The following is a 12,121-nucleotide window of genomic DNA, read 5'->3' on the forward strand; positions in this document are numbered from 1 at the left end:
AGACCTACCCAGAGATGCAAAAAACGAGTAAGCACATTAGCAAGAACAACTCCCATCTGTCATTACTCTGAAGGGGCTGGTACTAGCCTCTGTCACAGATAAAACCACATCAGATTATCTGCTCCAGGCTGACAGGTCCTACATTTCTATGATAAAGTTCTCAGCCTGGTCATGTTTTGTAATACCAAATTGTGACTGTTAGCAGCTCATTATAATCAACCAATCAAAAGTCAGAATCAATAATCAAAGTCTCAATTTTATCAGTTGTAACTTTTAGCAGTTCATAGTAACACATGACTTAGCACTGACTGATTATTGGCTCTGACATGCAAGAAAGATCTCTGAAAAGCCACATCTACCATCCACTGGAAAAAAAATAATAGTAATAGTACTATTGACAAAACCCCAGTTAATATTTCTTTTCCAAGACATAGATTTTGTTGAGGGAAAAAAAAAAAGAAAAAATCCCAAATTAATTCTCCAAATATCTTTATTTGATCTCTTTGTGTTGTCTTTACTAGGAAAGTGGCAGACTGCTGGTGTATATTATCTACTTGTTAAGAAAATAAAAGATGTATTAAGATTCAGGCATTGAGACTTCCTTTTGTCTTCTCTGCACACATCCTGATATGATGGTACGTTGGTCTACAAGTACAGGGGGCAGAGAATATGATTCATGAAAAGAATCAATTCATTCTGCCTCTCAAGTCTAGATTAATTACAGGCTTTGGGAAAATATAAAACCAGTTCAATACTACCAACTACCTCTCCAGAACCCAAATACTGCCTCTCAGGTGCACTTGCATTAAAATGTCACCAGCTGAAACACAACAAAGCCCCACCCAAATATTTTCAGCCTCTTTATATAGGTACCTAGGCACTCCCCAGGAGAGAATGGTAATTGCTGCTGGTCAGAGCATTAGCTGAACAATCAAGCAGTCCTGCAATTGCCTCTTGTCTGAAGGAAGGATCAATAAGCTACACATACCATGCCCCTTTTTTATGCAAAATTTGTTGTTGTTTTAAACCTGGTAACACTCATGCAGCAATAGTTATCACAGTGGACAAATAATCTAAATATTTGCCTTTTATCTATGCCATTTTACAAATCCATCTGCCTGGACAGGTTAGTATATATTTCGAATGTCATAATGCCTAGAGGCCTCTTACCAGAATGCAGCAAGACTAGACTGAGTACTGAACAGGCACCATTTCTGCCCCAAAGAGTTTACAGCTTTAACTTGAAACAAGACATTATTAAAGTGTGATAAACCCTTCAGGGGTGACAGGAGGGAACAAGTACATTAAGAAAATAAGACATGCAAATTAAATAAGATACCCTTTATGGGCCTCCAGGTAATTCTTTATTTTTAAAATAAATTTATATTAAATCAATTATCCCCAGATAAATAACTGAATCCTAGGGGGTGAAAATAAAAGGCGAAAGATTTGGAAAAATACCCCCTTCATTACTGAAGATTCGTAAGAATGGGAAAGACAAGTGCTTCTCTCAAAGACGACAAACAGAAGAGACCCTGCTGGGGATGTGGCAACAGACTAGAAAGGACTCAAGGACTTCAAGGCCTCCTTCAGCACTATTTTCTACTCTGTCAGAAAGCCAATTAATCTTATGGATTAACTACAAAATAAATACAGAATAAAAAACTTTAGCACTTGACTTTATGTGACTCAGTATTTCTTTTACAAACATACTTAAAAGAAATAATGGGCTGGAATTTAAGGCTGGAAGAGTTGGAGCACTTATGGGTTTGCTGTTGGCAGCTAGTTTATGAAGATGTTATTCACAGATGTAACCACCAGTTGAGTGGTTTACTAGAGAGACAAGCAGAGATTCAATATTTGTTTCATGGATAACCGGAACTACAGAGCTTGTTCTTACTTTACAAAGACAGTACACTAAAACTCTTAGCTTCTAGAGCAGGAAAACAAGCCAAAACAGAGATACTGCCTTTCTACTTTGCTACATTTTTATTGACTATTTTCATTGTGAGTTGCTGATGAAAGTGCTTGTTTGACCCTGATGGTTTCATCTCCTCTTACATGCACATATTAAAAAGACAAAACCAACCCAGAAACAAAACCCCCAAAACCTAACACATATATGTCATTACAAAAAGTGAACTATGCATGAATCAAAGTGGGAAAATTCAGACAGGCTAATTCAAGTCCTTTCATTCTAAATAAACTACTGTGTGAGCTCATTAAAAAAGTAGTATCCAATTTACTTTTAAAGTCTTTCAATATAAGTAAGAATTTCAACAAGTACAAAAATTCAACACACTCCAAGGCAGTTTATGATATATCCACAGCTTATATGTTTGTTAACATTGTGGCATTCACAACTCTGTTAAGAAGGAAGACTACTTTTCTGTCATTGTTTCTTTAGCTTTACTTCAGAGTACTCATGTGACAGCACTAACGAGAGAGAGATCTCATTGGGTGCAGTCAGTAATTACTTAAGGTTTATTGTACCCTGCTGAAAATACGTACCAGCTGACAAAACTAGAGATGGTAATAAAAAGCAGAAAGATAGCAAGTGTTAGAAAATGCATAAGGAGGAAGAAGCATCTGAACAGCATCTTTCAGTTGAGTATTACCTAATGAAATAGGAAGCCTCATATAAAAATAAATAAAAACTTTAGTGTTTTATCTTGGAGTAAGCATTCTCTCTCATTTTGCTCACTTGGGGAGAATTCACAGTTGGGCCCAATTCACAGACTGTTAAAAAAAATTAATTAAATGCCTATGTAACAAGCTTAGGGTAAAAGTCCTGAAATCCAAGTTCATGTTCTGACTAAAATACATTATTGAAATTCTACAAGGTATAACTTAAAGGAGAAAACTGAAGTTTGCAGTGATAGCTTTTCCATATTTATCAAGACAAGTAGACAGGGAAAAAAAGCCACAAGAAGATATATCAGAGAGAATGCAACCAAGTCACAGTATACTGAAGTACACAAAAGCTACCAAGCCTGGAAGGGGAAATAAAAAGGAAACTCTGCACAGCTCACTGGCTATAGAACTCCATCATCAAACAACCACTAGATACCAATTATGATCAAAACCTCTCCCAGTCCATTAGCAGGGATTTTGAAAGAAGATACTGTGCTTTACTAGGGATTGGGTCGATCAGACAATTCTTGCAAGATGATCCAGGTAAATATCAAAGATTTTTAATTTGCAGACAGGTAATTTGGTTGGTATTAGACACTTGCATTGTGCTGGCATATAAAAAAAGGTGTGATTTGAATTTGTGCCCAGTTCAGAAGGTGCATAGCAAGGAACCTAAATGACAGTTTAAATCACTTAAAAGGCCTCCAAGTCATTGATTCCTAAAGGACTTTACAGTCTGGAAGACAAGACCTAACATGCAAAGCACATGAATACATAGAGAAGGCTGGAAGAAAGGGCAAGAATATCACAGGAGATAACAATTTTTGGCTTTCAAGTACTGACTTTCACAATTTCTTTCTGCAGAATGTTCTGAGGAAACTGTATGTGGCCTTTAGTGAGTACAACATCAGCTGTTATTTGAGGCAGAGGAATGAACCCTCCAGCTCTGCAAACATGAGTCAGAAATCAAACAGATACACGTCCATAAGCTGTTCAGCATATCCTCTGTATCATACGCGTGGCCATATAAAATTTGGAATAATTGTCTCTTTTCAAACTTTAGAGGCATGAGCCTCTAAAGCCTCCTTTAATGGTTGACTCTGCACAGAGCAACACAAATTGCCTGGACAACTGTGCCAACAGAAAAGCAGGCACAGGGAGCTACTGCACATAACCTGGAGATGTTGATGTCCTTGTTAGTCCCTAATGATCTTGGACTGCCCCTGCTAATTCAAATTACCTTGTGTTTGCTGCAGAGAGATTGCACACAGACAATTAACACAGATCAGCTGATGCATGGTAACTTGTAATTTGTTTAGAGGTTTATGACCTAGACACACATTAGTATAGCATCAGTATTTATTATCCTCATTATTAAACAACAGCCTTGAGCCACAGCTTTCAAAACCAATCTTTCTACTCTCTGTGAAAGGGCTGTAAATCAAGGCATTCTCTAAAATGTGATCCTTTGCTCTGGTTGTTGGGATATTCTCACAAGTGACTGGCTCTTGTATGCATCAAAGCTCAACACCTCTTCCCTATTCTTCTCAATGGGGACAGAAGGCTGCTCTTAAGTTTCAGTACCTCTTACTATAGCAGGATTTTGCCCCTGAGCAATAATTATTATTCTTATAGGGACACAAAAAGTCCCAATGCACTGTAGACATCCAAGGGAGTTCACTGAACCTTAAATATGGCCTCGGCATTAAGACACTATATGGGAACTGGTATCTCTTTAAGATAAAAGATATAAAAGAGTTGTGGGGTGAGACTTAGGAGACACTTTGAGGATCTCTTGGTTTGTAGCAAAACGTGAATGGAGGCATATGTGTAAGGGGGGAAAAACGGCAGTGCCTTGAAGAGCAGCACCGGCACCCAGCCCATGTGTACTCTTGTCCCTGTTTACATCTGGTGTAATGCTCCCAAAGAAGGCCACAGCACATGAAGTATTATCAAATTGAAATAGACTCCGTGGGAGTCCCTTATTTTCCTCAACCATTCTGTACTTTTCTAGACCCACTAAGTAATGGAACTTCTTGCAAGAAGAGAGAAGAGTGTAAACTCCATCTACTGGAAAGAGCACAGCCATACCATGTACCTGCCTGTGGTCTGGATGGAGGACAACAAAACTGGGGAAAAATAATATTTGAATTGGCTGTCACCCTCTTGACTAGTGATCCATAGTGGTGACTATGGTATCTTGGGGGCAGGGGAAAGGAAGATATTACAGCACATATTATACAAACGTTTTAAATAGCCCATGAAAGGACAAGGGGCACACATACCAAGCAGCCCATCTGAGCAATTCAGTACCCAGAAATCATCAAAATAGAAAGGCAACAGACTATCCTGAGAACAACAGAAACTATTAAAGCGAGAGACTGAATGATTTGTGGAGATGGGATTAAAAGAAAAACAAAACAAAACGCCAACAGTTTGACATAGCAACAGCTCAAAGGGAAAGAAGAAACAATAGCCAGCTTCTGTGTGTGAATTCTTTTTAAAATATTTTCAACTCCTTAGAGGTATTTATACTGGACTTCTAATAAAAGAGTAGTTTCAATTTACTAACTGAATGCTGTTAAACTAATGTGTTAAGTATCCAGATACAGACTACAGGATTATTTGTGCTTCCTAGACTTCATTTCTCGGCTAGAGAAGTAGCCTAGAATCCCTTTCATCCGTTGGCTGAAATTTTTAATCTAAATGCATCTAAACATTTCTCTCAAGAAAAAAACTTTGATCAGTCTCCTCTGATTCATTACCACCATCACATAGTTGGGAAGTTAAGTTGTAGACAAGCTGACAGAAATGACTGGAAGTAGAATGAACACAGCAATCAGCTCATCAAATGGCACAGAGAAGAAAAACAGACCAGTAACATTGCTTAATCCAGGAAGGATTTTCTGCATGGCACGTGCCCATTTATAACTTGACCTTTGCCCATGTGTTTGCAGCTATTTCAAAGAGATTGTAACCAAGTTTAATTAACAACTGCATACCACTTAAAAGCTTTTACAAAGAAATAACATCAGGTAACTGAAGGACTGAAGAAATTAAACCCCACTGAAAGTAGTAAAGGCTTACCAAGTAAAATGTAAAAAAGTTAAAAATACAGTTAGTACCCTACCGTACCGAGAAATGAGAGAAGGCTTTTCTCATCTTCTGTGCTGCTATCCAGCCATTCGGCCGCATCACCAGGAGAAAGAAGACTCATTCTCCAGCCAGAAAACTTTTCCATACAGAATACAATAAGTGAACGAAGCAGGGTGGGAAGGGTGGGGAGGAGCTGATGGTCTTGGGATTCCAGTACTCCAGTTGTTGCCTACACTGACAACATGAAAACGTGATCCTGCCTCTAAACCCTACATCTGAGAGCCCATACTGACAAAGTAAGTGGAACAGTAAGTGGGATCTGTACTTGTTGTCCCTTTGTGTCAGGTTTCAGTCCAAGCAGCAACAGAAAGAAGGCAGAAAAAGGGAGCAGGGGAAAGAGAGGTTTTAAAATCCAAGAGGTAGCAGGTTATAATAGAATCAGTTTAAATAAAAAGGAGAAATAGATCTCGGTGCTGAAGAGGCTTAAATAAGTCAGTACAATAGCTCATCAGCTAAGTGTAATATATTCCTATTATACCTTATATTGTTGGCTTTGTTTGAAGGCTCAGGTATTACGCTTTATGCTAAAAGAAAAACCAGCAAGCTTAGAGGCAATTTAAATAACCTTCCCACTACTGAAGAGCCTGCATTCCCCTGTTTACAAGCCCCTTCCTGCTCCAGCTATTATAACAGCACCCCAGCCTTTCTTACACTGAATTTGTTCATGCAATGGCAGGTTGATCAATCTGTGAATAGGAAGCTCCCACCCCTCCCTCTCCCCTCCTCCTGCATGGCGGCAGCATTGATCGGCAATAATGGAATCTGCTTCTGCCAACAGCAGCATTAGAGAGAGGGGAACTGCTCCTCTTCATCAGCACGAAGCAGCAGTCACAGCCCCGCTGGGCTTCAGCCTCGACTGCAACAGGGCAAAAGAGAGAGGCAAGGGGAGGGCAGCATTCTTAGGGGTTCAAAGAAGTCATCAACACTAACGGTGGGTTATTTATTAAAAAAAAAAAAAAAGATTAATGGGAAATAATTCTGCTGTCTAGACAGCAAGCTTGCTCTGCGCAGCTCTGCAATGAAGACTTGTCATTGTGACTTTATGAAGGGGCACATTTAATTGCACAGGATTTATAGCATATGATTTATTCTACACAAAAGAGCATTTTACAGGTTTACACATGCACAAACAGAGATGAATCCTGGTAAGTGAGGAACTCCTGGGCCCCACAAATCAAAATTGCCTTTGTCCTCAGGGAATGGGGCTGATGCTCTGATCAAACTACACTCTTTAAAGAGACAGCCACCTTTTGTTCACCATTTTCTGAACCTGTCTTTATTTTAAATAATTGATACCGTTGCCAATTCCTATTACAAACAAGGACACTTGCTGACCACTGACTAAACCCCAAGCCAAAAGAGCAACAGTAAAATTGTTAGATCAACAAAGCAAAGAATTAGATAGCAACCCACAAACGAATTAAAAAAAGAGGCTATCAAGTCCCTGCAGGGAAGAAAATTCCAATTACTAAGACAAACTGTAGCAAGTGTTGTTTGTGCAGGACAGATATTTTCATAAAACACCTGCCAAGCAGGGCAGATGCTACACAGTATTCACAATTAATGAGGGAACACAGGACAGACAGTTCAGGAGGGATGTACCATGGCAGCATGGAAGACTTAGCAGAGCAGTCCTATTCACACTGAAAAAGCACATGCCTGTACCCCCAGTATAAACAGAGTGATAAAAAAACCCTCAAACAACTCAGAAACATTTCCTACATAATATAAAATCCAGTGACAGAAAGACATCGGATATATTTCTGTCTATGTGAAAAATACTGGATTTGTTGACAATATGAGCTTTTGCAACACACCCCCATTAGAAATCCAGGAGATGAAGAAGAACCATTGACATTTACAAACACCCAATCCATCATATTAAAAGTAGAAATAATTATTACAATCATCTAACCTGACTTGAAACACCTTTAGAACATCACCCAATGATACTCCTCCATTCATTGCATTATTTCTAGTTGAACAATGACATGTCTTCCAGAAAAAAAGGACATCCAATTATAAACAAACATGAAGAGCCCATTTGTTCCCTTGTTAAGCTGTTCCAATGGTTAACTCCACTTGTGCTTAGTGATTTGCTCCTTAGTTCCAAGGATGAATCTCACAGCCACTGGGCACTCGTTGACATTTGCGTGCTTTGATACTCTCTATTATCAAGCTCTGGTATCAGAAAGGTCTTCCCTGTTTACAACCTTTGAATACCAAGTTTCAAACAATCACTTCAAAAGTATCTTGAAATTCCTCTGTAGCATTAGACTTTATTTTTTAAACCTTGTGCTGTGCAAGAGAACCAGAGACTAAACTTGCTGCATAACTGCAGCAGGGATGTAGTGCTGGTCTCCCACCAAAGTCTGCCACCCGCAGAAGAAACACCATGAATAACTTCTTAGATTTGTCTTTCCCCATTTTAAAGCAGGTCTTGTGCTCTAGAGCTTACAAAAAACTTTCAAAAAGTCTTGTCCAAGTTTTCCAGGACGGCCAGTTTTTGAGATAAGCTGCAAATGAGCACGAGAGGAATATTCAAAACATGACTTATTTTCGTGCTGTGAGACCTACCTAAAGTGGAATGTTGAACCAATGCAAATACAGATACAAATTTCTCTGTCACCCAGAGTGGAAGTATGCAAAATGTGAACGTATAGAAAGGCGGGAGAGATCAGCAAAGTAGTAATTTAAAAAAAAAAAACAAAACAAGACCAAATCCAAAACAAACAAACAAAACAACCCAACTCCCCTGCACCCCCCCAAACCCCAACCCAAACAAATAACAACCCCCCCCCCCCCCCCAATGAATCAAAAAAACAACAAAACAAAACAAAAAAACAGGAGTAAGAAGCAGCTAATCTCAGTCTGAAGAGACTGCTGTATTCCAAAATTAGCAGCGGTAGCCATACAAAATATCAGGTGAAGACATGAGAAAACACCTTCAAAGTGTTTGGGTTCGTGTTCCTCACCCCTGAGTTCCAAAAGCAGAGGAGTCCACAAGTCTGAAAATTAAACCAAGCCATTATGTTTTGGAACCTCTTACATAAACGAGTAATTTAAAACTTGTATACATCCCCAACTAGTAATTCTTTGCATTATCAGCAAATGAGCTTCTGCTCTTTTCTGCAGTTGTCAGAAACGTCACCCTCCTACAGTTCTGATTTTGAAACGTGTGAAGCTCGGCAGCTTTGCTATCCTGTGGATTTAAAAATTAGCATTCTTGATAAGTGAAACTACACAGAAGCATGAGCGCTCAGATTTTTCTACAGCAATTTTAGTAAATGATAATTCATAATATATGCAAATAATAGAGCACAGATGCCTTCTGAAGTGGATGCTTTGTAAGCACAAAATTGCAGTAGTATTATAAATCATAATGTATTAATGTTCTCTGCATGAGGCACTTATAAGAAGAGGAAAAATGCATCTTGCATTAGGGACAAACTCACAGACTGATTGATTGATATTGCTATAGTCAGTAGATGCTGTCTTCACAGCAATACACATTAGATATTATATACCCAAGTTATTCTTATTAAAATGTTCTGCAGTTAATTTAGGAGTGAATAAAGACAAGATATTTGAGCACTTGAAAAATTACATGCTCCCTTCAAAACAGGGGCATAAAACAGTGAGTAGGGAGAGGGCAAACTTTTTCACAAGAAGCAAGCAGGCAGAAATATTACAATAGCTTGATCAGGTTGCAGCACTAGTTAATCACAAGAAACAATAAACCTCTGCTTCTCCAACTCCAGATCAATGTCATATGTACCAGACAAAACTACCATCATCTATACCTGTCTGTTAGGAAATACAAAAAAATATCTGAGTAATTTTGCCCCATAAAAATGCGAAGCAGTAATAACTGTCCAATCTATTCAGTGCCACAACACAGAACAAGCAAGCTAGCTTTAAAATGTTTCCCAGATATCTAAAAATGTTAATTCTACATGCAAAAGGCTGTTTCCTGCATAAATAATTTTAAATCCCTATCTATAATGCAAGTAGTTTTGCTTTGAGAAGCAGGATATATAACACCCTTCTAACCACACTATAATCTAGTTCAAAAGCATCCAGGTGGACAAGGCCGAGTAACTCATTGTGTGTTATGGAATCATAGTGGAAGGATGCACAGTTATTATGTGACATGGATAACTTTTTGGTTTCAGCTACTTAAGCAAAACCAGTGTGCAATACCATGACCCAATACTCCAAATAAGCTATGAGCAGCACAACAGAATCATTCTGTTGCAGTGTAAGTCAATAGCAGATTTACATCAGACACAAGATGTAGATAGCCCTGCTGAAGCACAGCAAAGTACACAGAAAGCCCTTTTTATCAGAAAAAAAAATACTGATGGACACTCAGGTCTCTCTCTAAGCCTGTCCATTCTGTTGTGCAAAGTGAAACCATGCTGATGAAGTACCAGCCTACACATACACATTATCGTCTAGTATTTTACCCGTTCAGATTGCTTAATGAAGTTATTTTAGCATGTTCAGTGATCTTTAGCACTCACTCTCAACAGCTCTCATCCAGCTGAAAATGATAACCTCTACATGCCACAGCACTGATGCTATACTTTTACCAGGATAATAGTTCCCTTTACTTTCAAAAGTGAACAGCACTAGCCTCCCAAACCCAGCTGAGATCAGAGACGTTAACCTAGTGGTTACTCAGGAGGGAGGCAGAGCAAAGAATTTCCTAAATAATAACTGCTGTAGCAGTGAGGAATCAAGGGGCAGCAAAAGCTGTGCCTGCTGACAGGCTGTGAAGATAAACAGGGACAGAAAGGCTCAAAATGAAGGTGAGAAAAACAAACCTTGAAGTTCTCTAGTATATAATAATACAGGCAAGAGCTCCGTTGTACAAGTGACATTTTAAATAATGTCAGGAAGCTATTTCCACACTTAGTCTTGACAAGGCACTGGAGACAAACAGGATAGCAACTGAAATGAAAATTTAAACTAAACCCAAAGTTTATAACGCTATGACTAGCGTTATAAAGCTCTTCCATGCCCACTGAGCCTCCCTAGCAAAATCATCTGGCCTCCTGGCTGACTAATTGTACTTCACCTTTATGGAAAACAAGCAGCAAGCCCCTACCCACAAACACTTCAAAAATAGCTAAATAAATAAGACTAGTCATAGGCCTCTCAGACAAAATTCTGTCAGTTTACTTGGACACAAAGAATGACACTTAGCAGCACAGAAGTTGGCTTCTACTTCCATTGCAATATAAGGATACATTTAACTGCCTATATGAATCTAATCAATGCTTCAAAATCTTTTCCATAATAGCAAGCTGTGTCTTATGAGACCTCCCATTACACTGAGTTTCCTTGGTGCATCTGAACTATTTTGAGTATACACAATATTTTATAATTATAGACATGCTTTTCAGGTTAAAGGAAAAAAAGCTGTTGAAGCTTATGAAGATACTTGCTAAGGAGATGAATTTTAAAGTACTTTAATCAAATGTATTCATTTTCTTTTCCATAATATTTTCTTCCTTATCATTCTAACACAGCATAAACAAGGTAGCCTTTTTTTTAGAAGAACATCTGCCCCAGTTCTCTCTTTAGATCCCAATATTGTGTTTTCCTGGCAAAACTGATGTGAGATTGTAACGTTGTATGGGCTGGAGGTGAATCCTTTATGCTGCTGACTGTACCTGCCCACAAAACTGAGTTTTGTTGAGTTTAAGACTAAACACCCCTGTACTTTTTTTCCTCCAGGATGTATTATTAAAGAGATACCTGAGGAGAGTCAAATCATTAGTTGAAGATCAACAGAGTGAGACATGTACCTGCACCCACACCACAGACAATGTCCAGCATTGTGCAAGGAAAGAAATTTGGCTCTATTTGGAGGCCAAGGAGGTAAATACAGGAGAAGGAATCATCATGCTCCTCCTATGCAAGAAAGATGCAGTCTTGAAAGATTTTTAAGAGGATTAATGCAATTGAAAACCTGGCAAATTACTGTGATTTTTGGTTCTTGGCCATGTTAAGCCTAAGTAAGCCAGTTCCAAAAATCAGAGGAACTAGGAATAGGAAAGTTTTACTACTACAGGTCAAACCATCCTGTTGTTGTTGTCCACTTTCCCATGGAAAAACACTTTGCCTACATTATAAAACAGTGACCTAACCAGAAGTACCAAGAACTCTGACACAAGTATTTCTGCAGGGGAGAACTGCTGGATTTCACTGATGAAGCAACCATGGGTTTTTCCCCACTTCCACACCAACCTAATTACATTTTTTGTACTCAAACCAACTTGAGGTTAACTCAGCATAGCCAAGGGATTTGTCTAAGTTACGC

The 12,121-nt window shown here is 38.7% G+C and overlaps 1 protein-coding gene across 13 annotated transcripts in view; it reads right to left on the bottom strand.

Annotated features, from left to right (window-relative positions):
- The window catches only part of RASAL2 (RAS protein activator like 2), a 185,506-nt gene that overhangs the window by 59,598 nt on the left and 113,787 nt on the right, over positions 1–12,121 (bottom strand). The window contains exon 1 of one of the 13 annotated variants that reach the window (XM_061452034.1): positions 5,770–5,914. The exons of the other annotated variants lie outside the window; for them this stretch is intronic. Coding sequence (XP_061308018.1) covers positions 5,770–5,875 — 106 coding nt within the window. The 5' untranslated portion in view covers positions 5,876–5,914. Of the gene's footprint in view, positions 1–5,769; positions 5,915–12,121 lie in introns of those variants that run through there. 13 annotated transcript variants of the gene reach the window in all.

The sequence above is a fragment of the Pezoporus flaviventris genome, unplaced genomic scaffold, assembly GCF_033815535.1.
Source record: "Pezoporus flaviventris isolate CSIRO_AGI_PZ_B2104156 unplaced genomic scaffold, CSIRO_AGI_Pfla_v1 ptg000013l, whole genome shotgun sequence".
In the NCBI taxonomy this organism is placed as follows: Eukaryota; Metazoa; Chordata; class Aves; order Psittaciformes; family Psittacidae; genus Pezoporus; species Pezoporus flaviventris.